This window comes from Herpailurus yagouaroundi, unplaced genomic scaffold (assembly GCF_014898765.1).
Source record: "Herpailurus yagouaroundi ecotype Mexico unplaced genomic scaffold, PumYag 192, whole genome shotgun sequence".
In the NCBI taxonomy this organism is placed as follows: domain Eukaryota; kingdom Metazoa; phylum Chordata; class Mammalia; order Carnivora; family Felidae; genus Herpailurus; species Herpailurus yagouaroundi.
In genome coordinates this window covers 26098314-26123938 of record NW_024412423.1, presented here as the reverse complement: position 1 = coordinate 26123938, position 25625 = coordinate 26098314, and the positions used below count along the sequence as shown (strand labels likewise).

The 25625-nt window shown below is 56.6% G+C and overlaps 1 protein-coding gene and 1 long non-coding RNA gene across 5 annotated transcripts in view; one reads left to right on the top strand and one right to left on the bottom strand.

Annotated features, from left to right (window-relative positions):
- Positions 1-2012: 2012 nt before the first annotated feature.
- CXXC5 (CXXC finger protein 5) overlaps positions 2013-25625 on the bottom strand; it is a 34995-nt gene continuing 11382 nt past the window's right edge. For 2 of the 4 annotated variants that reach the window (XM_040444649.1, XM_040444650.1), the window contains exons 2-3: positions 4556-5634; positions 2013-3038 (exon numbers count right to left, since the gene is read on the bottom strand). In XM_040444649.1, coding sequence (XP_040300583.1) covers positions 2994-3038; positions 4556-5473 — 963 coding nt within the window. In that variant the 5' untranslated portion in view covers positions 5474-5634 and the 3' untranslated portion in view covers positions 2013-2993. Of the gene's footprint in view, positions 3039-4534; positions 5635-9701; positions 9805-25625 lie in introns of those variants that run through there. The other 2 variants (XM_040444651.1, XM_040444652.1) reach the window with 2 other exon arrangements.
- LOC121010796 (uncharacterized) lies at positions 7766-10566 on the top strand. The gene is made up of 3 exons (XR_005781369.1): positions 7766-7849; positions 7933-8088; positions 10520-10566. It is a non-coding gene; the product is annotated as an uncharacterized LOC121010796 (long non-coding RNA).

Here is a 25625-nt window from a genome sequence, read left to right as displayed (position 1 = left end):
GAGCAGGGCTTGGCCAGGGCTGGAGCCCGCGGGAAGGGGCAGCAGCTACCCCATGGCAGGGAGAAGTGGGAGGCAGGAGGTGAGGTGGCTAGGGTTTTAGGGAGGACCCACACCCTGGGCAGAAGGTGGGGGACATCTTGGTGAGATTTAGGTGAATAGCTTTAAAATAGCAACACCAGCTGCCATTTGACCGAGTGCTTAAGATGAGCCAGGCCCTTCCCTAGAGTGATCTCATTTCAACCTCAGGCAACTTTATGGAGGAGAGATGATTATTGTCCCCGTTTCCCAGATGAGGTAACTGAGGTCTCATCATGCGTCTGCGTTCAGCCCACAGCCATCCCCACCCCTGCTACGCCTCCTCCAGACAGAGGGGCTGGCCTACCATTTCCACAAGCAGAGCACAGAGGCCCAAGTTGGAAGAGGTGGAAGAGGTGAGGGGCTTCAAGCTTAGGGCTTCTCCGTGTTTAGGGGTAGGCCCAGGAGCCATGGCTGGGCTGTGGGTTGGCACACTAAAAGGTACAGCCTGGCTGAGTCACAGCACCCCCCTCGGGGCTGGCACTGGAGCCGTCCACCCCACACCTGTAGGCATGCCAATGAGGGCTGGCCGAGGCCATCTGCGGCCTGTGTACTGCCAGCAGCAGGGCGGGGGCAGGCGGGGGCGTCCTGCCTGGGTGCCCCCTGCTGGCCAGGCTTCCCACCCTGATGCCCCCAAGGAGGACCCTCCCCACCCACTCGAGGATCTGGAGGTGTTGCAGTTTGCCTCCTGCAGGGGATGAGGGTGCTCCTGTCTACAACACCTCCCCCTACTCCCCGCTGGACGCCCCCCTTCGGCAGAGCCGCCTGGAGAGATCACAGGCAGCCACATGAAAGGGAATTTTTCCCAGGCAGAGCTGGAGTTGAAAGCTGCCTCCTACCACCCCCGCCTGCCCCTGCTGTGCCAGGCCAGGCTGTTGAGCTCCTGGTGCTCTAAGGGAGCTTGTGACACTGGGAAGGGGTTGGGGGTCAGAGCCCCCACCCAATATGGGCTGCTTTTTCTCCTCCCAGGAACAATAGCAAGAGGCAGCTCATCTCGCCCAGCTCGCTGCCCACTCAGCTTCAGAAGTTACCCCTTCCCTCATCCTGAAAGCCCTCACCCACCTGAAGCGAGGCCCCGACATTGTCAGGAAGTCCTTCCTCAAGTCTAGCCTCCATCTCAGCCAGGCTCAAAGCAGCTGGGTGGGAAGAAGGCCTCCACGTCAGGTGGATGATAGGTCTCATCCTGCAGGCCGGCCTCTGTGATATGCAGGGGTGGGGGCCATGCAGCTGTCACTCCTTCCTGTTCAGGCTGCCTTGGCGTAGACCATGTGGCTATGTGGTGATTTCCCCAGACATCTGGCCTCTGAGGTCGCAGACAACCTTGCGCCAACACATTTTCTGGGGGTGGAGAAAGTCGTACAAGAACCAAAGCCAAGGATCCCCCCAGGCCCCAGTCCAGCAGCCAGCCCTCAGGCCTGAAGAGGGGTATGTGGGGGTAGGGAGGTTTCTACATGCATTCTGGGCACAGCCAGGTCCCCACAAACCTGGGCTAAACCTGCTCCCTGGGGTGTCACCGCAGCGGTTGGGGGAGCAGTAGACCCCTGCAAGAAAGAAACGGAACAGGCAGCTTGGGCCCTTCCTCCAGTACTGCGGGCTGCTCTGCACTGAACAGGCCCCGACGACTTTAGGTAAATAGAGATGGTGGCCCCAAGTAAGTGAAGGTCCCCGGAGGTCCGGGTTCTGAGGCAGGGGGTACAACCGGGCAGATGAGATGTTCCAGTACCAGTCACTTTAACAGCACTTTCACCACGTCAGCCAGGCCAGCTGCTCCTGCTTGACCCCCTTCAGGTACCACAGGGCCTCAGTACCCAAGAGATCCCCACTCTAAATGTCCCCAAGCCATCCTTCTTTCTTCTCAAGGTGGCTCCAGACAACCCCTGCCCAGCGACAGCCCCCAAGCCAGCCCCCCAAACCGGAGAGCAAGAAGCCATCGGTGCTTCGTGACACAAACATGCATTCGTTTTATTCACAAAACAGCCTGGTTTCCTAAAACAATACAAACAGCATGTTCATCAGCAGGAAGCTGGCCGTGGGCAAGGGGGCCCCCCCAGGCACCCACACCCACCAGCAGGGGGCCACGCAAAGAAGCCCTTTCTTCTGTTGCCATCAGCGAGGCCAGAAAAAAAGGACTTATTTTCTCTAAGGGAAGTAGCCAGGATCGGAAATATTGAGACATGGGCTCCCCAGATCTCAATGGATAAAGGAACAGAACTTTCATTTTTGCAAAATCATCATTGTCGGGGTAGGGGGGATCCCATTCTGGGTACCGCGAGTGCAGCATGGCTGGCCTGGGCCCAGGGGTGGGTGGGCTGCTCCCTCCCCCTCTGTGAGCTCCTCGCCGCAGCTCTGCACATGTGGATGGATAGAGGGGCTTCTCGACGCGGCGCCATCCACATTCTCTTTATAAACGTGAGTGGATTCTCCAGGCAAACTATGCACTATTTCATGGTCGGAAAGAATCAAAGGAAGTTTAAATGAGGGTGGAGTTAAACTGTGCTAAATTACAGTAGTGCTTATTAGTAACTAGATTTCAAAAGGTTACAGAAAATTTACATTCTCTACACAAAAACTGCATCTCCTGCACAGACAACATCGACATCGACACAGGAAGGAAACTGATTGTCCATTCTTTGCCCAGGAAGTCTCGGTACTTTATAGATTCGTCTCTACCTCTTTTTTGTTGTTGTTCTTCCGAAAAAGCAGTTAAAATTTTTTTCCTTTTTCTTTTTATACTAGGGACGTGGAGATGTTAAAACGACAACAAAAAATATATATATAAAAACAGGAATGAAATCTGTGAGAGAATATTTTTGGTTCTAAAGACGGGTGCATCCGTTTGTCTTCGCCCGAATCCCTTGCCGGAGACCACACGAGCAGTGACATTGCACGGAGAGGGCAGCTTTGGGTTCCCGCCGCCGTCACTGAAACCACCGGAAGGCGGCTCCCGTCGGAAGCATCACCTTCTGGCGGGGGCGGGAGACAAAAACAAGGAGAGAGTTCAGTCAGGGTCCGGCGGGGCCTGATGCAAAGACGCTCCCCCGTGGACGGCCTCATGGCGGAGGGACGGGCATGGAGTAAAGGCAGCCACCCCGTGGAGTTCCTGCCATCCTGACCAGGCCAGAGAAGAAGCCTTGACCCGCTGGGCCGCTGGAGGGCCCGGAGCACCCTGAGGCCCCCTGAGCCACTGTGTCCAGGAACCCTCCTTCCAAACAGGAAGACCCATTCCCCTGGTCCAGAGGCTACAAGCGCCGAGTGGCTTTGGTGCATCTGGGGCTGTGTGCATGTTTCTGTCGAGGGAGCATGTAAGCATACGGACGTGTGTCTCAAGCGATGCCACGGTGTGTAGTGTGTCCGGAAGTGTGGTGGGGAGGAAGGGGATTTGCTGTGCACCTACAGTAAGACTGGGTACTGGGCAGGGCCATGTGTGCGCTTGTGCACGCATGTGTGTGTCTACACTAGATGAGAGGTGAGTGCCTCTGTGTGCATAGAGGTGTATTCTCTGGGCAGGAGAGCAGATATATGAGGTTTGGGGCTTGGGGGTGGGGAGTAGCCATGGCTGGGATGCCTTTATTGTTTTCCAACCATTCTGAACATTTGCGTCCAGCCCACTCATAGAGGGGCGGGGCCGGGGCTGGGACAGCAGGCTGAAAAGATGCTTTTGTACCCAGGCCTGGCACCACAGCTAGGCTGCCACGGCTGGGGGCACAGGGACAAGCTCTGCCACGAGGGTGGAGAGAAAGAAAGCAGCTTGGGAACCCTTCTGCCTGCTCTAAGCCGATCATCCCATGGTGGACAGGCCTTGCCTACACCCCAAGATCACAGCAACCCCCTCACTCCAGGCCCGTAGGACCCGTGGCCATTACCTGTGTAGCCAGACTGACTGTGGGGCCCCAAGAAACCCCAAATCTGTCAACTGGATGTCTAGACGCAGGGTTCTTCCAGGCCTTAGAGCAGGGCAGTGAGCACGGGGGCCGCTCTATCCTTGGGTGGCCTTAGGGGAAAGGCTAGGCTCTGAAGGGGCAAGTGAAGGGCTTACCCCTCAAAGCCACATGGTCCACAGGAGAGAACCCCTCAAGTGGGACAAGGAAGAGCCCCCAGCATCCTAGGTTATGGACTGGAAACGTTAGAATATGTCTGAAAGTCAGCAACTTTGGACCTACATGGGAACATCAGTAGCTGGCCCAAAACTCCAGGAGGGGGTTCAGGATCCCCGGGCCTGGCTGGGAAGTGCTAGGCCCCCTCCTGGAACTTTATGCTGGCCTTGCAAACTACAACCTAATGAGATCTCAGGATGTGGCTCTGACTTTTTTGGGCAGTGAACTGGTGTCTGGGAGCCTGCTCTAGAACCCGAGAGCCCAGGGACTGGCTGAGCAGCCCCCACTCGCCCAGGTAGGAAAAGCGGGTTTGGGGGGCTGGGGGGTGGGTTTGGACTGCCAGACAGACACAAGAGCCCACACACCTCCCTCTAAGGCGCCGTTACCTCCAGAGCAGCGGAAGGCTTCTTTTTGAGTTCCTCACATTTTCTGAATTTGCAAATCTGATGGCCAGTCTTTCGGTTCCTACAACTGCTGCACTGCTCGCAGTTGATGCGCCGTCGGCAGGGCGCGCACATGCCGCAGCGTTTCCGCTTCTTCTTGCCCGAGCTGATGGCCGAGGCCAGCTCTCCCTGCATGGGGTACTCGGCAAGGCCGGCCATGTGCAGCGCACTCTCGGCCAGGAACACGCCCGCCGGGGTCATGATGAAGAGGCCCGGGTTGATGGGGAAGGCGCCCAGGTAGGGGAAGTCGGACTGGCCATTGAGGGCTTCGGCACCCGCCACGGCCTCCATATCGGGCAGGCCGGCACCCGCCTCGCTCATCAGCGGAAGGTGCTCCTGCACCACGCGCTTCAGCATCTCCGTGGACTGCGCGAATTGCTGCAGCGTCAGCTGTCCCTCGGCTGCCAGCTCCGTGGCCCGCTCTGCCTTGCTCAGCAGGCTGGCCACAGCACCACTTTTGTGCTTTGAGGTAGGGTTGCTTTTGTCCACAGCCATGGCTGCCGCCAGGTCATGCCCATTGGCCAACAGGGAGGCGGCAGCCGCAGCGGCAGCAGCCTTTTCAGCAGACTCACTGCCCATCATGCTGCCACCACCGCCGCTGCCACCACTGCCCCCAAAGGAAGAGTAGTGGGAGAGAGGGCGGGAGCGGCGCAGACTCTTGTTGAGGGGTTCGCTGATGATGCCGCTCTTGTTCCGACGTTCTGGGGGTGGTGCATCATCCGCCACCGAGGCTGGGGTGGCAGTGGCCACCGCCGCGCTCTTGTCAGCCACTCCTGCCTTGGGGCCGCTGCTCCCGCTGCCATTGCTGTTGCTGCTGCTGCTGCCACCGCTGTCCTGGGGGCTACTGCCGAGGCTCGACATGGTGGGGCCGAGGCCCAGAGCCCGCTGCTGGGGGGGGCCTGCCAACTGCGGGGGGTCCACAGACGAGCACCGGGCCCTGCTGCCCACAACAGAGATGGCTGGGGGGCCCTGCTGCTCAGGGCAGGCACATGGTCAGGTGTCCACGTGGAAGGATCTTCACTCTATCGGGACAAAAGAGTATAGGGTCAGGGCAGCAGTAAACACTTCCTTCCCCAACGTCACCACCACTACCAACAACTGTACCCCCATGTAGTAACAACCACAAGCCCCACTGGGCATTTATTTAAGTGCCAGACCCAACATGGTTAGGTATTTTTTATTTGTACTACTTCAGTTCAGACTCACAAGCACCCTTTGAAGTAGTGGCTAGGAATACTCCGTTTTACATAAGGTTTAGAACTGAGCAGGGATCTACAGTTAATGAGCATCATGGTGGAAGCCCAGCCTGAATCCGTACAGCCTAGATCTGCAGCCACTTCTTCCTGGGCTGGGGTAGTAGGGAAGAGCTAGAGATGTTTATGAACCTCAGAGGGTTATAGAGTCACCTTCTGCTTCCTCATCTTCCTTCTGTGACCCATCTACAAAGAGGGGTTGGAACAGCCTCTGCAAAGCTTGAACGTATAGACCAGAAATCTGGGAAGCTGCTCCTAGGCCCTCATTTGGCAACTCCTAATACATACTGATTATCTATCTCAACGCTCTGACAAGTCCTGCAGGGAAAGTAAAGTGACTCTAACAGGGGTTACCAAATAGCACACAGGATCCTTATTTCAAGGAGCATGTATCCTCTTGCTAGAGGGCAGGCAGCACTGTGCCAGAGGGCAATCCTTCTCCTGTAAGAATGCGGGGACACACTGTGTACATATCGAACACACGATTCCTCCTCACTCTCAAACCACAGTCATCATTACCTCAGACCCCACTCTTGTCTCTACTCAGGCCTCCCTGCTGTGCTCCAGCCTGGCTCCCAGATGGGTCTGGGATGAGGTCCCAGTGAGAGCTCAGAGCTGGGGTAGGCTGTGGGCAGGAAGGGCCTCTGGCTGGTGCAGGCTGGGACGAGTGGGTGTGACCCTCCAGGGAGCAGAGCCTGTTCTTGGGCCACATCCATGTTTCAGAGGTGCCCCTTTCTAGGACAGAGCCTGCTCTGCTTAGGCCCCAGGGCTAAGGCTTATGAGTGAGCAGCCAGGCTCCTTGGGTCTGGGAGGAACTGTCCAGAAGGAATGGAGCGGCCGTTTCCTCATCAGCCCTGGCTCTTTCGCATCCCTTCCCTGTCTGCCTGCCTGCCTGCCTGCAGTGGCCCAGCAACCCCTGGGAGAAGGGTGGGAGGAGAGGGCCCAGCCTGAGCAGCTGGCGGCTCAAGGGGGAGGCGCACATCTGGCGGGGCCTGTCCCGCCCTAGGATTGGGGCCGGCACACATACATCTTTGTCCCCAGGCAACCCCACCATCCCCCAGTCACAGGACTCAGCTGGTCCTGGTCCCGGGAGGTCATCTAGTCCAACCCTCTGCACTTACACAGGGGGAAATTGAGGCCCTGAGCAGGCAGGGCTGCTAAGGAGTGGCCACAAGGAGGAGTGCGTATAGGAAAGGGAAAAGCTCTGGCTCCTGAGTGAGTCAAAAATGGCAGGCGTCAGCAGACAGCCAGACACTCCCTGCCTCTCCCCAGAGAGCACTGGCCCACGAACGCTCCTTCCTAGTGAAGGTAGATGGGTGGTAAGGAAGAGCCGGGCAAGCTGGCACATTCTACCAGGACAAACCCAGGAGGGCCTGGCAAGGTGTCCAGGCTGGGCTGGGGGTACCACAGAGATCAGAGTTGTAGTAAGAGGAAGGGGATGATGTATGCCCAAGGATAGCTGTGCTCTGTCCCACCTCCTGAGGGCTAAGCCCAGGCTGGCTCTTCAGGCCCTCGCTCAGAAATCAGTACCCCTCTGGGCATCAGGGACACCTGGCTAGGTGCTGGAGACCAGGGCCAGTGAGATCAGGGCTAGAGACTGTCACCCCAAATTAACTGCCCCTGCCCATCTGAGCTCAACTACCCTGCTCCGGAGCAAGCTCCAGCAGCCCCAGACATGGTGAGGGGAGAAGACAGAAGAAGGTAGGAGCCCTTGGGTTGGAGAGGTGGGGAGGGGAGCAGTCTGCGCCCTAGCCCCCCTGTGTGTCCCCGCCTCTGCGGCCTGCTGGCTGGTGGCAGAAATCGATAGCTGCATTAACGCTGCTCTTGCTCTACTCCCTCCCTCCCTCCTCCCAGCTTCAGGATCTGGCTCTGTGTACAGGGCGGGCAGGTCAATTAGAAGTCAGCTCCCTCCAACACGGGCCTGCGTTCAGGGCTGGCGCTCTGGCTGAGTCTCTCTGCTTTTGTCTCCATCCTGAGTCTCGTGGTAGGGACAAAACCTCATGTTCTGTTCATCTCTGGCCCTTTCTTTGAATTTCTCTGATCTTTCATTTTTCTGTCCTTCCTCAGGGATTACCCTCTCCCAGCCCCCCCCATGTCCTGGGACATGCTGAGCTATGGAGCGGACGACGTGATATGTCATCAAACAGGTGCTGCAGGCAGAACATTGATGTGTCAGCCACAGAAACTGAAGGTGGGGAGTACAGAAGGGGGCCTGGCACACAGGTAATTCTGTCTCCAAACCCCGGAGTGGGTAGATAGCAACATCTAGTTAGTCCCCAAGGCCTGGTCCCTAAGCTTGCTCCAAATCTGCCCCTATACCTGGCTCATCTTCTCCTTTAGACCCTGGGAAAAGCTGATGCCCTGGTCCCAGTGGACCAATGACCACAGGGCTTGTTTGCCCTACTCACGGAAGGGGAGGACTTAAGACCTTCTCCCAGGCCCTAGTCCTTTACTGCAAGGCACACGGCAACCCCCTCCCAGGCTACGAAGGGCCTGGCAGTGCCCAGGCAGCAGGGGAGGAGCTGGGGCTGCGTTGAAGCGGAGCGGGAATGAGCGGGAGGGAAAGCTGGCGGGCAGGCGGGCGGCGGCGGGCGCATCCATCATCGGCCCTGCCAGGAACGCATCCAGCCCCCAAAAAGAAATACTGCGCCTGAGGAGGGACAACAAAGGGCTCCGTTTCATCAGCAATGCGGAGCCAGCGCCCCGCCGCCCCGCCAGCCGCGGTCAGCCCACAAAGGACCCCTTTGTCCATGCAGGAGCCGGGCCGGCCGGGAGCTGGGACCAGGGGCTGACGGGTGGGGACAGAGCCCAGAGGGAGGGGGATGAGGGGGGTGTGTGGGGGGGTAACCCGTCATGGAGAGCTGGGGGGCAGAGGGGGACATAGGGGCAGAAGAACAGAGACAGGTGCTACGGGAGGATCATGAGACAGAGAACTTGAGGGGTGGGTCAGAGAAAGGGGGACTTGGAGAGGACAGGGCAAAGGGTCAAGGTTAGAAAACAGAGCTTCATGGGAAGCAGAAAATGGACGGACCCGGGCTCAGAGAGATCCAAGGCTCTTAGCCCAGCTTTGAAGACTTGAGGGTCTGACAGACATAGAAACAGCCCTAAGGGAGAGAATCCTACACTCGGGGACCTGAGGACCAAGAGAAAGCAGTTGGATATGCCCACAGCTCTGAAAGGGAGGCAGGGGGTGGGTGGTCCCCAGCCCACTCTGGCCCAGGCCCAGGGAAGCAGAGATAGATAGGAAGGAGGGCTGAGGGTCAATGGGTTCTTGGCCTCAGGGCCTGGCCTTGTGGCCCAACCTCCTATGGGCTCTGGCTTACTGGCAAAACTGGGAAGAGAGGCAGTCAAAGCTGGGGCCACTCTCCTGCCACTGGGACCGCCCCCTGCCTCTACTCTCAGGCCCTAGCCAGCACCAGAAGACAGAGACCCACCCCACTTCAACTAGCTCCCAGTAACAAGTGACACCCAGGGTCTCTTAACTAACTCTATCAGGTAGCATTTATTGAGCACCTACTGTGTACCAGTCCCTGCACTCTTATGCTTTACATGTCTGCTCTCCTTCCGACTCCTCCCAGAAGCCAGCGGCCAGCAAAACAGAAATAATTTGAGAGATGAAGAAATTGAGGCTCAAAGAGGTTCAAGCTGTCAGGCCAAGGTCAAGCAGCTGGTACCCAGGACCGTTAGAATTTGAACCCAGAATCTAAGTGTTAGTCACCCTGCTCTGGGATTACCTTTGCTCTCTACCTGTGCAACTGACAAAGTAGCCCAGGGCAAGGTGACCCAGCAATCCCAAGGCCGCCCCCACCCTCCAGGGTTGTTACCATGCCTGTCACCTCTACGTGGTTGTGGGGATGAGTTGTCACAGACCCCAGTGTCGTGTCTTCACCTGGGGGGCTTGGAGATGCCCAGGCAGGAACCTGGAATCCTGGGCTACTGACCTCATAATGCCAGCTGGCAATGAAGTCACCAGAGGTGATGATAATGCCCTCCCTCCACCCTGAGCTCCAGGTGAGCCAGGATTCATCCCCAGCAGGGCTCTGTCCTGAGGCCTTTGGGCCAGACCGCAATGGGGGAAGGGGCACTGGGGGGGAGGCATGACGCTGTCTGCACAGAGACATGCACACATCCCACTACCATTTACCCAAAAGCGGCCCCATGCCCTGTGGTACTGGGGAAACAGTGCAGGATACAGACCCAGCACGGCCCTGGAGGAGTACACAGGAGCTTGGCCAGTGGTCACATGAACCAATATGAAATGAGAGCAGGAAGGCAACCAAGTGGAGCACTGGAGGCCTTTCTGGAGGAAGGGACTGCTAGCCTGTGAGCTAAAGACAAGGGGAGGTTACCAAAGGGGACATGAGCCGGAAAACAGTTCTTAAGAAAAGGGGAAGAAGGGTCCCTGGCTCGTCGGTAGAGCATGCGGTACAGCATGTGACTCTTGATCTCAGGGTCGTGAGTTTGATCCCCCTGTTGGGGGGTAGAGTTTGCTTCCAAAAAAAAGAAAGAAGGAAGAGGGTGCGAGGTATGGTCGGGAGGTTGGCCGAGTCCCAACTGGGCAGGGCGCTGAGGCCAAGGGTAGGATTTTTTTTTAACAGCTTTACTGTGGTATAGTTTCTTTCTTTCTTTTATTTTCTTTTTTTTTTTTTTTAAGTGTATTTATTTTGAGAGAGAGAGACCGAAAGACAGAGAGAAAGAGAGGGAGAGAATCCCAAGAAGGCTCCGATCTGTTAGCATGGAGCCTGACTTGGGACTCGAACCATCGAACTGTGAGATCATGACCTGAGCTGAAATCAAGATTTGGATGCTCAACCGACTGAGCCACCCAGGTGCCCCGCATAGTTTATAAACAATAAAATTCACCCATTTATTAGTGTACAATTCAATGATTTTTAATAAATTTACAGAGTTGCGCCACCACCACCACTGCCAAGGGCAAAGTCTGAGGGCAAGGCGCCAATCCTCTCTTGCTTCTTTGCTGGCTAGAATAGACTCCCAGCCGTCCTACCTGCTGACAGAAGGCTTCTTGGAGGAGGTTGCATTCCAGAGGGGCCTTCAGGACCCGGACGCACTGGCCCAGTAGGGCCCACCATTCCGCCATCGTCTGGGCAGGCCAGCTTTGCAGACCTGCACACTCTGGCTCTTCACATTCTTCCCCACACTTCCATGTGCACTCCTGAAATCCCTGCTACACCCTCTTCATGTCCCCTCCACCAACTTTGGAGCTGGTCTTCTTGGCCTCCAGGGGAGGTGAGATGGACAGACAGACTGATGGTGGGCAAAGCAGTGGTGGTGAAGAGAAAAGACCACAGGCTATGGTGGTTGAACTTAGATGAGCTGAGCAAGCTGGGGGGGGGGGGGGCGGGCGGGATTGGGGGTGGCATCTCTGATTTCCATGATTCAGCCTAGGGAGTTTCCAGAGGGGAAAAAAAGCCCCACTCAGGCCCAAGGAGATGCACATGGAGACAGTGGTCTTGGAGGCTGGGAGAAATGCAGCCCTCGCTAGAGAGCACAGGGCACACATCCAGCTATAGGTGAACACACATTCGAGCACACACTAACCACTGCTAACACCCAGCAGATGGCCTGGAGTAGGACATGTCCTCAGTACTACTAGAATTTCCTCAGGACTAATAACCCCCCAAGACCAACTACCAAAGACAGCAGGGGGCTACAGTTCTGTTTCCCTGACTCCATACCCCTGACCCTCTTAGACCCCTTCACCTAGGGCAGGCACAAACCCCATTACGTGAAGAATGAAACATGCTAAAGAAGACCCCAGGAGTACACGGTACTTTACTCTCCTTTACAGAGCTCTCAAAAAACAGCTGGAGGAGGGGGTCAGCCCATTTCATGGACAAGAACACTGAGGCCCCAGGCAGGCAGTGTCCCCTGACCTGCAGCTCTAGGGAGTGATCTGGGACACTTCAGATAAAGACAAAGCCTTCCTTACCAGGTACCTCTGTCAGGCCAGGTTCCCTCCCTAGAAGAGCGGAAGGATCAGAAGAGTCATTCCTCTCTGTGTGACCTTGGCATAAGGCGTCTGAGTCTGTTTCTCTGTCTATCACATGGAACCAGGAGGGTAATAGCTAATATGTTAAGGAACGAGGACTTCCCGTGTGCCAGACACTGTATTCCTTGTCTCACTGAATCTTCCTACACACCTTCTGAAGGAAGATGATTACTGCCCCATTTAGAGCGGGCAGTTGGGTAAACAGTTGTGATGTAGAGAAAGCAATGCCCTCTCCATTTGGGACCCTCTGGATCTAGACTAACGTTTCCCAAACTAATGACCAAGCTGACACCGACCTGGGATCAGAGCCCACCCACTCACTCACTCAGGATCTCCCTCCCGCTGGGTAAGCCGAGGAAGGCTAGCTCAACATAAGTGGGCCAAGGAATTAGAGGAGGGGGATCTATCTTTCCAGGGCTTGTGTGTGGGGAGCAAGGGTGTTAACAGGACCATGTAGGGGACGAGAGTCCTAAAGTCTAGGTTTCTGGCTCCATCCTGTCTCTTCCTGTTGACTTGACCAAACCTCTTGCCTACACTGAGCCTCAGTCTCCCATCTGTAAAATGGAGAATGGATCTTATTCCTCACCCCAAACTGTAAAAAGTCACTATCCCTGAGGGGCCCACGAGGAAAAAGGTAGAGAGACACAGAGAAAAGACTCTAGACAGTGACCCCCTCCCATCCTCTAAATCCCAGAGAACTTGAATCTGCCTGTGATGTGATTTGCAGATAGGGAAACTGAAGACTGGAGAGAAGGGTTTTGAATAGGTCATAGGGTTGAGAAAAAGCCCCACATATAAGACCTATTTGGGAAAGCAGTATCTAGCTCTTTCCCAATCCTATGTCCCCAGAAGACGTAATAGCAGACCCTAATAACGCACACTCACTCTACCAGGTACTGTGCTAATAAGCATTTTACACACATTTTCTCACTGAATTCTTTCTGTAACTCTTTAACTAGTATTGTCACCCATTTACAGGGTGAGACTCAGGGAAGTAAAGTCACCTGCCTACGGTCACAAGGTCAATAAGTGGCAAAGCCAGGATTTGGAAACCAGGTCTGTGTGACCCCAAGGCCTGGCTCTCCAACACTGGCCAAGGGCTCTGAGGGACATGGAAGGAGGGATTATGGCTGGAGGATGAGGTCCAGTTCAGCCCAGCCTAGGGGAACCCCCTAGGTTTCCCATGGGTTCTGGGGGATGGCTCTCAGGCTCTGGGCAAACGTGTGAAGGCACTGTTGCAGAGAACTCTGCAGCTGTACCCTAAGGCCCAGGAAAAGACAGGGGAAGGGGCTGCGGGTGGGCCGGACGGGCCAGGCTAGGCCAGAGCTCCGGGCATTCCGGCGGCCTCCGCAGGAAGCAGAATGGGACGGAAACCGGCTCCTGCCTCCTCCCCCAGAATCCTGTGGGCAGCCCAGCCGGGCCGCACAGAGGCCCTCTTTGTGCCTGCCCCAACCCGCCACCCGCGGCTGGCCCAGGGTTTTGAGTTTCCTGGGGGGTGGGGGCCCTGTCACTGCTAAACCTCCAGCTACCTCCCCCTCTCAAGGGTGGTCACAGCAGTCCACAGCTGGCGGAGGAAGTGAGTGGATGGCCAGGACTACCCCAGAGACCCTGGGGGGCCTGGAGTCTGCCCACATCTCATTCCCCCAACACTTACACACCCTAACTGGGGGCTGGTGGTGGCCAGGGACCCAGAAACAGAACCTGAGAGGCCATCCCACCTGAGGCCACCCTCTCTGCCAGAAGCCACCAAGTTCACCATGTGAACCCGGGACCTGCCCCCGTCACACTCCATCTTGGTGTTCTTGGGCCCAGGTTGGTCTACATAAAGAGGCTGACCAGGCTGGTAGGACAGTCCATCTGTCAACCACCATTTCCCACTCTCCAGGGGCTCCCTGGACACACAGAGCACATCAAGGGGGAGGCCTCAAGCTCACTTCAGCATTTCAGGGACAAATGCCTCCTGGGTGGTATAAATGTGCTCAAGGAACACTGGGCCCCAGGGAGTGAGCTCTGGCTGGAGTGCGTATCGTGAAGAGCAGCACTATGGACCAGGATATCTGCATGTATCCACCTGGGAGGTGTGTCAGATACTGCGCGTGCTGTGTGCATGAGTGTGTGTGTCTGGGGACTCCGGGTGTGCCCAGGTGTGAGTGCACAGACTCAAGATGTCACTCTGTGGGTGTGAACACTGATGTATATATGAGGCTTATAAACCAGTGCAGGTGAATGTCTGTGACCGTGTTACCTCCTTGTGTGTACAAGTAGAGTGTGTGTTATCTACATCTGTGGATGTGAGCATACGCCTCAGTGTGCATGTGTGTACAGTATAGTGGTTTACGTGGCGGGTAGATGTTTGTGGGTTCTTCTGGCCCATGAGTGTCAACACACTGCCGCCGTGTGTATACCAGTGTGGTTGTGTGCATGTGCACACACGGAATTGTATCAGGGCCTCTAGGGGTTCTGAGATGTGAATGTGGGGCCTGACTGGAATGGGGATGGTGCAGACAGGAACTGGTGCCAGGTGCTGGGGCCCCTATGGAAACAGGAAGCTACGCACAGGTGTGCTTGAGCTTTGGTGGGGGTTGGGTTCCACCCACGTTCAGTTTGTCCCCCTGAGAAACCAACCCAGGGTTCCACTAGCCGAAAGCCTGTCCCAGTCACGAGGGAGGCACCTTCCTTGCCTGTTGTTCAAGACTTAACAGCTCTGACCAGCGTCTTACCCAGCCTGCCTGGCCCGAGCGTGGAAAAAACTGGAAAACAAAAGCCCCCAGACCGCAGGCCCTCCCTGCAGAGGCGTGGGGGAGGCAGGCATGAGGCAGGAGGCTGAGGAGGAAGGAGGGAGGTGTCGCCGCAGCCCCGGAACACAAAAATAATGAGGCGAGAGGGGCCATGGGGCCGAGCCGGCTGGTTCCGGAGTCGCTATCTGACCTTGACAGATGCCACAGCTGGGCGCCTGGAGAGGAGCCGCCGCCACGGTGCTGCAGAACAGCCCCCACCCCCGCCACCTCCCCCAGGCCAGGTCGATGGATGTCCAGGCAGGCCCAGCCACAACAGGCAGCCACTGCACCCGGTGGGAGAAGGAAGGCCTCAGAGTGCATCCCAGTTAGGGGGTGGGGGTGGAAGGTATGAAGGCAAGGGAGTGGGGGCAGGGCACTGTAGGCCACGGGAGGCAGCTATGTGGTCTCCTGAGGGCACCCTGGCCCTCAGGTGTGGCTATGTGTGTGAGAAACACAGAGCATGCTATTGTGCTTGTGTAGCTGTGAGTCTGAGTGGAAGGGAAGCAGAGTGTGACTGTGTGTGTAACAGAGACAAAGATCATACTTGTGTGTGTCCTTGGGGTCACACAAGGCTGGAGAGTGGGGCTAATGTCTCTGAAATGGGTGTGGCCAAATCACTCAGGGGTGGGCACTGATCCCTCCTCTGTCCCTGTCCAGAGCCACCACAGCTATCCTGGAGCCATGGTACAAGCCATGCTGGGGCTAAAGGAGGGAAGGAGGACAAAGAGAGCCACAGGCCCCACCACCACCAAGTTCTGTCACATGCACATGGAGCAGAGTTACCCCTGCGGCCCTCTCTGCCTAACCTCTTTCTCACTGTGGTGGGGACTTTAAGCATCGGTGATGGACACCCGGCTGGGCACCACCACTCTGGGGACACCAGTGAGGGGCTGGGGTGTGAGCTGCAAGAGGGGATGCTGGGCTGGAGGCGGATTAACAATTCCGAGCACTGGCTGCATAATTAAAAAATCATTACAGGCGGGCGGGCAGAGCTGAGTGTGAGCTCACGCTCAGAGCAGGCGGGGACACTGCCATGGCGCTCCCCCTCCCACTGCCTCCCCGAGGAAAAATCCCACCTGCTAATATAATTATGGAAAAACACAAGCACAGAAATTTGGTTTCAGCAAACAACGTGCCTGAGTGCCCAGGGCCTGCCTGGCCCTCAGCACAGCGAGCAGGCTGGTCACCCGTGCCCAGAGCTCATGGCAGTGAGGCAGGCCCTGCTGGGTCCATACTCCAGACCCTGAACTCCACCCTCCCAGAGCTCACAAGAGAGGGAAGTAGGGGATATAAAGCCCAGTTCCTCAAATCTCGAATCAGGAGAAGATTGGTCAGTCCTGATAATTTACAAACAGGGAAACTAAGGCTAAGGAATCTGCATTAGGTCACTGTGTTCCTGACAAAGCTGAGGGGAAGAGGTGGGTTCCGCTGCAACACTTCAGGAGCTCAATGCCCGGCCCTACCCCTTGCCCTGCATCTCCCAGCTTCCCTCTCATCAGCCGCCCCCCCCCCCCCCCCCAGCTCCGGCTCCTTCCACTCTTGCTGTGCTGAGCAGAGCGGCTCTGCCTGAAACTGAATGGCACTGTCCAACCATGTGCCCCAGCACCGACGGAAGCCTACCCTCGCCTGTACCCCACTGTGGGGGCGTGGGGAGCCCCAGCCTCCCAGTTCAGGGACAGGGCGTCCTGGGCTCGTCTGGGTTAAGCCAGGCGAGCCGAGCTGGCTCCCGCCCCGAGAAACGCGGCCAGCTCTGGGGCACAGGCCCCAGAACGGCAGGAACAGCCGCCATCACCTCGGGCCTGGAGCGGGCGGCGCGGGGAGGGGAGCCGGGCCTAATTAGTCGGCCTGGGACCCGGCCGGGCGCCGGGGCGGCAGACGCAGCAGCCAGAGCCGCGCAGGCACGTTCGCGGCCGGCCGGGAGGCGGCGGGGAGCCGGGAGGACGCGGCGCCCTGAGACGCTGTGGGACAGGCGGCCTGGGAAGGACCGGGCCAAGGAGATTCCGCACCGAGCAGGCCTACCTCCCCTCATTCCTCGGTGCCACCAGGCGCAGCAATTAGAGGCTTTCAAAGTTTGTCCTTAATTGGTTTCATTTTTGCCTCATAAATGATTCATGGCCCCAGAGGTCTGCGAGGCGGGGGGAGTGGCAGGGGAAATTTGGGGAGGCTTTTGCCTGGAGCCAGGCCCCCTACCTGAGGCTGGGGAGGGTATGACAGGGGCTGGGGAAGCCTTGGGCAGGTGGGATCCTCCAGAAAAAATAAAAACCTAGGCCCTCTCCTTGGGGCACTAATTAGAAACTGTAACTCCTTCTCTGCAGACGAGAGCTCTGTGTCCAGGCCCAAAGCCACCGCAGCCGCTGGGGCCCCGAGAGCGAGAATAATAATGTAATGGTAACACAGTAACAGTGTCAACAATAATAATAACCATGGCGGAACACTTAAGGAGGCATGGAGCTAAGAACACATGCATTATTTCTTGTAACCACTCCCCCATCCCCAAGCTCTACCAGGCAGAAGTACCAAGATCCCCATTTCACAGATGAAGAAACTGAGGCTTGGAGAGATTAAGATCTGCCCTCTGACACTCTGATGCCAGAGCTCCTCACTCCCCACTCTTGGGAGCACAGGGCTTAAGCCTGGATACTGGGAACACTGCCCGCCAAGTTGATCAGGAGCTGCAGGCCCCAGGGAAGTCAGGGAAGGTAGTGAGGCCCACACAAGGTCCCCAGGAGGGCACCAGCAGCCCCACACCCACCTGGGCCAGGTTAGCTCTGTCCCTGAAAAGGCTGTGTTCGCCTTGGCTGAGCAACGTCCCCACAGAGCCTTAACTTGTCTGCCTACAAAATAGGAAAACAGCCCTATCCTATTTAGAGCTAACTCTGTGCTAGGCATGGGATACAGAGAGAGATGCCATGGACCCCACCCTCAAGGAGCTCCCAGTCTAGGGTGCTATATATGGCACCTATGGACAGATACACTCACAGGAATGTTTAACAGTCTGTGCAGAGAGCCCTGAACACTCAGCCAATGGTCTAATGGGCTGGAAGGCAGTACCATAGAGCTTCGTGGAGGGAAGGTGGGTTGAAGAAGCTTCTTCTCCCTTCTGACCCTATACCCAGCTTACACAGGATGCTCAGGGAATAGGTATGGCCTGCTTAAACCCAAGCCTCCAAGTCAGACCTTGAAGAAATTCAGTACAGACCACATCAGAGTGCTGTGGGATGCAAAGTGCCCAGCTCAGCCTGTCCATGATGGTCACTTTTATTCTGAACAACTATCAGGTGAGGCCTACACAATTAACTGCAGGTCCCATTTGGGTCGTGGGAACGTCCTGAGGGAACGTGCTAAACAAATCTGGGAGTGATGCTGTACGGAATGACTCCCCCTAGAGGGCCCCAGGGCTCTGGGCTGCAAGCTGTTGGCCCCTGGGTGCCCCACAAGTATCACCTCCTCTTGTGTCCTCCAGTTCCTCGGTCCAACCACATGCACCAGATTCCCTTCCAAAACCCTGTGGGCTTTCTCAGGCCCTGGCACCAGCACAGTCCCACTGGCTCCCTGTTCTCCCACCCGGCCTGGTGCCAAGGCCAGACACCTCAAGTGATTCTACCACCTTGTGCCTCACCACAGCACTCTGAGTGGCCTATGTGATCATCCCATTTAACAGATGAGGAAAGTATCTCAGAAAAGCTGAGGAACCTGCCCAAGCCACACAGCTTGGAAGAATGCAGGTCCAAACCTCTTGAAAGCCCAAGTTCCTCACCTTGCTGACCTCCTGCAAGTCAGTATCCCTGACCTGTCCTAACAGTCCATTTGGCTCTCATTCTCCTATTTTATAGATGGCTACCTCTTGCCCCAGCCCTTACCCTCCCATAGTCTGGACAAAGACTTTACTGAGCCCACACTCCTCTAGACACTAGAACTTGGTCAGGGGCCCTTGCCAGGAGGTACTAGAAATGGGGTCTCTATGTACCAAAGGGAGCCCTGGGGCATGAGGCTCCTGCCTCAGCCAGCTAGGTCATCTTGAGGATTAGGTAGGGTGGTGGAGGAAGCCCCTACATGCACACACAGGGCAACATACATGTCTGATAGTGGGATCGGGGCAGGAGACACAACAGGACCAGGGGAGCCAGGGTTGGGGGCTGGCCACGTTCTCTGGCCCTCTCCTTAGGGAACAGAGCCAACTTTAAGGCCCCTGTCACTTGGAACTTGGAAGGGGGTTGCCCGTGGAAGTATTCCTCCCCTGGGAAGAAGCCTAAGCTTTATACACCCCCTAAGCCATCCTGCTGGAGGACAGAGCTTAAAAGATGGGCAAGTCACATCCTCTCTGGGCCTCAGTTACTCCATCTGCACAATGGATCTATAATGTCCCTTGAACCCTTTAGAAAAGCCTTTGGGTATAGGTTTAGAGGTTTTGAGAAAAGAGATTTATAAGAAGTGGACAAAACATTCAGCTGTCTATGCTGGCTATGGACACTTGAGACACTGGGATTGGTATACAGAAGCTTGACAATGGCTTGTTGAACATGCTAACAAGTGGCGGAGTTCTCAGGATGCCCAAGTTCATCTAGCACGTCCAGTCAACACACACTTTCCAGGTGCCAACACTGGGTGAGGATACTAGTCTGCCTCTTCCTCCTCACTGTGCTTCTGCCTGCACCAGGACTGCCCAATCAGGTCACTGGGGTCCCTCTCCCCAGCCTGCCCAGGAAGCTGCACGTCTCAGGCGGGTCAGCACTGACGTCAGTAGGACTGGCTGGGCGTGGAGCCTGCCACCTCCGGAACCACCAATTAATTAACTTTTTCAAATTAATTTCCCAAGCAAAATTCCATAATTACATCTATCTGCATCAGCCTGAACTGGGCAGGCAAGAGGACCCCAGGCAGGCAAGAGGACGAGATCGAACGTGGGGTGAGGGATGACCGTACCAGCCCCAGGACCAGTGCAGGGAGGTGCTGGGGGTTGAGTTTCACCCAGCGAAGCAATTGCCTGATGTCCTTATGGATGCTGTCTGGAAGGGGAGGAAGCTAGAAAGCCAGAGCTCCCTGGTCAGGACGGGGGGGCGCTCAGGGAGACTCACACCTGCCCAGCTCATCCTGCTCCCCCATCCCCCACCCCATGCCCCCAAACCACAGTGGGTCTTGGCAGGGCCCAGTAGCAGCACAGGCACTGTGAGGTTGAGGAGGCCGCGGCTGCAGCGTTCTAATTTCCCAAAGGGGCTGAGATTAATTAGCTCACACACAGGCGCAGAGAGGAAGAGGAGAGTGGGAGCAGGGGCGGGTAGCATCAGGCGAAGAGCTGGCTGGCGCCCCTCCCTGCCCGCCCGGCAGGCAGGCAGGCAGGCAGGCAGGCAGGCAGGCAGGGAGGCGGGCGGGCGGGCAGGCGGGCGGCCTTGACAGCCTGGGTGCTCTGAAGGTCAGTGGCCAAGCCGGCTGAGCCAGCAGACTGGCACTGTCTCCTTCCCAGAATCCCTGAGACCAAGGTTGGGCGGGGGACAGCAACCAGGAGGACAGCTCGGGGTATTCGCCAGGGTTCCACTGTCACTACCATCGACAGAGTCTGCGCCAGGTGCTCTGTCCACACTTTGTTTTATCCTCACAGTAGTAACCCAGAAGTAAGCACCAAGGTTCACCCATTTCACAGATGAAGACACTGAGGCTCAGACTTGAGGCGCCTGGGTGGCTCAGTCGGTTAAATGCCTGACTTCGGCTCAGGTCATGATCTCACGGTCCGTGAGTTCAAGCCCCGCGTCGGGCTCTGTGCTGACAGCTCAGAGCCTGGAGCCTGCTTCAGATTCTGCGTCTCCCTCTCTCTCTGACCCTTCCCTGTTCAGGGTCTATCTCTCTCTGTCTCAAAAATAAATAAACATTAAAAAAATTTTTTTTTAATAAAAAATAAAAAAAATAAAATCCAGGCTTGCCCAATTCTAGAGCCTGCCTTGTTCCTCCTGGATCCGGTGGCCAGTGTGAGGGCTACAGGAACACTGGGCCTGGGGGACCTGGGAACACCAGCTGAAGGCATGTGGGTGTGTGTCTGACTGACTTACCCCTCCCCCAGAGAACATGTTCAGCAGACTGTCTGTCATTTCACAGATGTAGAAACTGAGACCAGAAAGGGGAAGTGACTTGCCACATAGCCCAGGACCCTAAACCCAGAGAATCTCCTCCTCCATCTGAAGCCAATACCAACTTCCAGAACAAAAACCTGACTCAGTGACCTCTACTGAGTCCTGACCTAGGGCCACACTGTGCCTGGTGCTCTCAGTGGCTAACTGGCACACTGACTGGGGGGTGGGGGGTCACTGCTCTGGCTGCCCCTGTGTACAGAATTAGATTATCTCTAACTCAAGGGCACTTTCTCGACTACTCCATGCAGGGCTCCCTAGAAGGGAAAGGAGCCCCCAGGAAGGTGGGAGGTTGGGGGATGCAGGAGGTATGTGACCCTGACCAGGACTCCAGGTGGCTCCCACAAGCACAGCAATTGAGTTTCCCAGAACTTGTGTGCAAGGATATCCCCGAAACCGTAAGCCGTACCAATCTGCTCCCCGGTGCATCCCCTGGTCTTCTACCCCAGTCCCAGTGAATCACAACCCTTGCAGAAGCCAGAGTCAACAGGGCTCACCCTTCCCAGGCCTAAGGAGTCAGCAGTCCCAAGGCCCGTGTCCAAACCTGGGGAGTGCCCTGAGATAGCAGAGGGCCCTAGGACAGTCATGGAGCTGGGCACAGGTGGGGAAGAGGATGGCCCAACCAGAAACATTACTTGTCATGTGATTATGGGGATGGGTAGGACCCCCCCTGCCCTGAAGCACAGTTTCAGACCATGAAAGTGTCCAAGTGGGCTTTGGGATCGGGCTTCTTCTCCCAATCTATAGCTCACATTCTAGATGGCCTCAGAGAAGTTGCTTGACCTTGCTCAGCCCATTCCACGGTCTGTAAAGCGCACAGGATGACAGCCCCACCCTCGTCAGGGTCCTAGAGAGGACAGAAGTTCTCAGTTGCAGGGCCAGCATACAGAAGGTGCTCAACAAATGACAGCTGTATTATTTTTACTGCCATCATCAGCCAGTACAAGAGCGTCAAGAACAGCTCAAGCCAGGAGTGCTGGGTAACCTAGGTTGTGGCCCCAGTTCTGTCACTGTTTGCCTTTGAATCTGAGCCAATCCCTTGTGCTTCAGTTCTCCAGCCCCATGGAGATCATTTCTCCCCTGCCCTCTTACCTGAAGGAACAAAGAGACATGAACATTGGTAGAGGTCTGGAGTCTATAGAGAGGGCAGCACTCAGCTGTCCAGGCCTGCATTGCCTTTTCTGGCCACAGGAAGAACACATCTATACTTCCTGCCAACCTTTCCTCCTCCCTCCCTGGGCCCCCAGCCCGGCCTGCTCTATGTCAGCACTTCTGTCTCCAGTGGTCCCAACAGTGCATTCACACAGGTGTCTGCCAAGCCCCTCACCACCCTGCAAAGAACCTATTTGCCACCTGTAAGTCCCTGCTGAGTCTAACTTGTGGCCTTGTTGTGTACTGGTGGGTTGGGGAACTGAGAATGCATAGACTCATATCTATTCAATCCATAGAAGTCGATCTATGGTTGACTCTGCTTCCTCCCATGTTGTAAAGCCCCCAGGGATGTCCAGACACCCAAGGACCCCACATTCCTCTCCCTGGGTCCAACCCATTCCCATGCCTCCCCCTCCCTGTGGCCCCAAGGTCAGCCTCTACACTCCCACACCTTAGCGTTCCCTGAGAACAGCCCTAAAGAAGGCTGAATCCAAGATAGTCTAATTAAGGAGTCCTTGTGGTGAGGTACCACTCCCAGGAAAATGCCAGCTTTGGTGGAGCAGTCAGTTCGGGAGGAGGTCTGGATTCACCTGGAGATCCAGGTGAGACATAGTGAGAACCACACCCCACTATCTATTTCAGGTCTCATAGCTTTGAGACACAGAGATAAGGTTCATACTCATTTTATAGGTGGCAAAAGTGAGGTCAGAGTGGCCCATGATTGCAAAGCAGGCAGTGACCAAGCCAAGTTTGGAGCCCAGGCCTGTCCCACTCGAGTCCATGGCTCAGGGGACATCCAATCCTCCTGACTGACCATTGCTGTTTGTTTACTTCAGAATGCCTGGGCCCTTCCTTCCCTCCCTGACCACTGTCTAGGCCTTTATGAGGGAGATCTGTGTGGTCAGGAGATGGGAGCTAGCCTGGGCCCAAGACCTTACAGCCACCTTCCTCTTGACCCCTTCTGGGCTCTCTCAACCTTGTAGAGCCAGAATGATCTGTAGTCTGGGTGCTGGGTGATTGTGTCTAAAGCCCTTCATGACCATGAAGTCAGACCCATCAGACTCAATTCTCTAATCTGAAAACAGGTGTTTTTCAGTATATGAAAAACAGACATGCCCCCAGTTCTGCCCAGTCCAGGGAAGGCAAGCCCTAGACCCAATGCACAGCAGAAACTTACAGGCTCCTTGAGGGCATCCCTCCAATCCAGCAGCCCAGCCGCTCCTGGTATTCAGGTCAACTCTGTACCCATTTTGTAGGCCAGTAGACTAAGAACCAGGAAATTTGTCTGAATTCTAAATCTCAGGGTACCAGTTGCAAGGTGGGGGAGATGATGAGATTTGGGAGCCAAAAGAACTGAGGAAAGCGGGTGCCAGAGTGAGCAGGCAGGCTCCTGGGGCACAGCTCACTAGAACAAGGGGGTCTCTTCCCCCAATTTCTGGTACCCCCAAACTCCCAAGGACCTGCCCGCTGAGTGGGGCAGCAGCTGGCCACTCGGCACTCCCAGGAAAACATATCTTCCACAGCTTTTCTTTTCCAGGTCTTTCCTCTTCCTGGCTACCTCTGTATCTCTCCCCCATTTGTACCCAACCTGCTCTACCGGGGTCAGACTTCATCCTGGAGGTCAGGGTGGGTTTAACATTTCCAAGCCTGACACTTGGGCCTCTTCCCCTAGAGAAAGCCAAGCCAGCCTGGGGAATGGGAGAAAACACCTCCCTTCTCACACCTACCTTACAGAACTCAGGTGACTCTACATTGGCCAATGGTCATTTGGGTAAGTGGTGCCCCAACTGTATCATGTGTGTTTGCATGTGTGTGTGTACACATGTGTGGGCACACATGCCAGGTTCTGTTGTGTCAGTGCTCCTGGCCCGATTCTATGGGACCATGTGGTTGTGGGCTGTGTCCTGAAGATGGAGCAGACATACAACTTCACTGCAGCGGTGTCTGGGGTCCTCCCAGGGGTACAGCACGCCCACGTGTGACTACGTATGTGCCAACATGTGTACATGCCAGAAGCCAGGGCTGTGACTGTAAGCGTCCACAGATTAGGTGACCAGGACCGCACTGTGTGCATTGGTTGTATGTGCTGGGCCCTGTGGAACTACGTGTGCTGAGTGAAATGTGTCTGTCCCAAGCGTGTGCCCCTGGGTGTGCCGTGTGAGGAGTGCGTGAGTGCGCTCTGCCTGCAAGGCCGCAGGGCCTCGTGGGGCTGCTAGGGATGGGGTGACTCACGTCTCCTGAGCTCATCCTGCCGCCTGCCCGCCCGCCCAGCTCACCCTGCTCTGCTAGGCTCATGGCCGCCAGCACAAGAGTGGCGGGGGGGGGGGGGGGGGGGGGGGGGGAGGGGGGGGGGGGGCAGGGGGGGGGGCGGCGCAGGCAGACACGGCAGGGAGGCTGGCTTGATAAATAACCTGCCTCTTCCCCAGGCCTCAGAGAATGGGAGGCTGTACCACAGGGAGAAGGGGGGAGTAGGGGGAGGCCGCCCTGGCCCCCTAGGCTCCGGCTGCCCTGGCCCCCACAGCCCAGGCTGCGGCTCCGGTTCCTGTTTCATCGAAACCTGAGCTGGGAAAAGCCTATCGGGTCATCTTGCCTGTCCCGCCGGCCGCCAGGCCCAGGCAAGCTGCCCCTCAGGGGACAAGCCCGCAGCCTGGCCGCCCAGCCAGTGGGTGGGTGGGTGGGGGGAGGATATTTCTGTCCAGACTAAATGCAGCTCCAGGCCTCTGTCTGTCCCCCCACTGACAGCTGCTCCCAGGGGCCCCCTGGCTCTGCAGGACTAAATATAGTCCCCCCACCCCAGCAAACCCCCAATGTTCACCTCTTCCCCATTGGCCCCACCCACATGAGGGTAGAGAGAAGGCTGGGGAGCCCACCGTGTGATCTTGGGCCAGTGTAGCCCCCTCTCTGAGTTCTCAGATATGAAACATCAAGTATTACTCAACTCTAGGCCCTAACATGCCTAATAGGCACTACTGGAGAGCAGACCCCAAAGGGGACTAAATTGGGGTCTCTGTCCAGGGAAAGAAGGGCCAAGTTCCCCTCATCCAAGTGACTCCAACCTGCTTTCGCAAAAGAATGTCTGGGGGAAGCCCCTCCCCAGCACCCCAAGTACCTGTAGGCTTATAAACATGGCCCCTTCCACCCAGCCTGTTCCTTGCCCAGACTGGGCAATACCAGGCTCCTCCAATCTGCCCCAGCCGGACCCTGGCCAGGAAACAAGTTGTGCCAGGCTTGGGGGCAGGGGGGTTGGTGGCGGGGGTACATGGGAGCATAACAGCTGCTATTTCCTGGAGGCCAGAGTCGGGCACAACCCGGATTCCTGCCTGGCTCCACACTTCACCAGACAGCTTCTCCGAGCCTCCAACACTCAACATGGCACCCCCTTCCCCAGTGTCAGCACCATATCAGACCCTAGCAAGGGTCATAGTCTCACTGCACTGGTACAGGCAGGAAGACAGTGCCTGACATACCTTCTGGTTTGGGGCTGGGGAAAACAGTGGTCTCTGCAGGGTTCAACAGGCGGGGGAGGCACCCCCACCTTCCCTCCCTGCCTGCCTGCCCACCCGGCTGCTTCCCCCAGCCCCACACGCACCAAATTCCCCACATGCCTGTCTGTCTCTGACAGCTCGCACAAATACTTGGCTGCACGGGCACCCGCTGTTCTGAGCCCACTGCGCCTCCTCCCCTGCCTTCCCCGGGGGG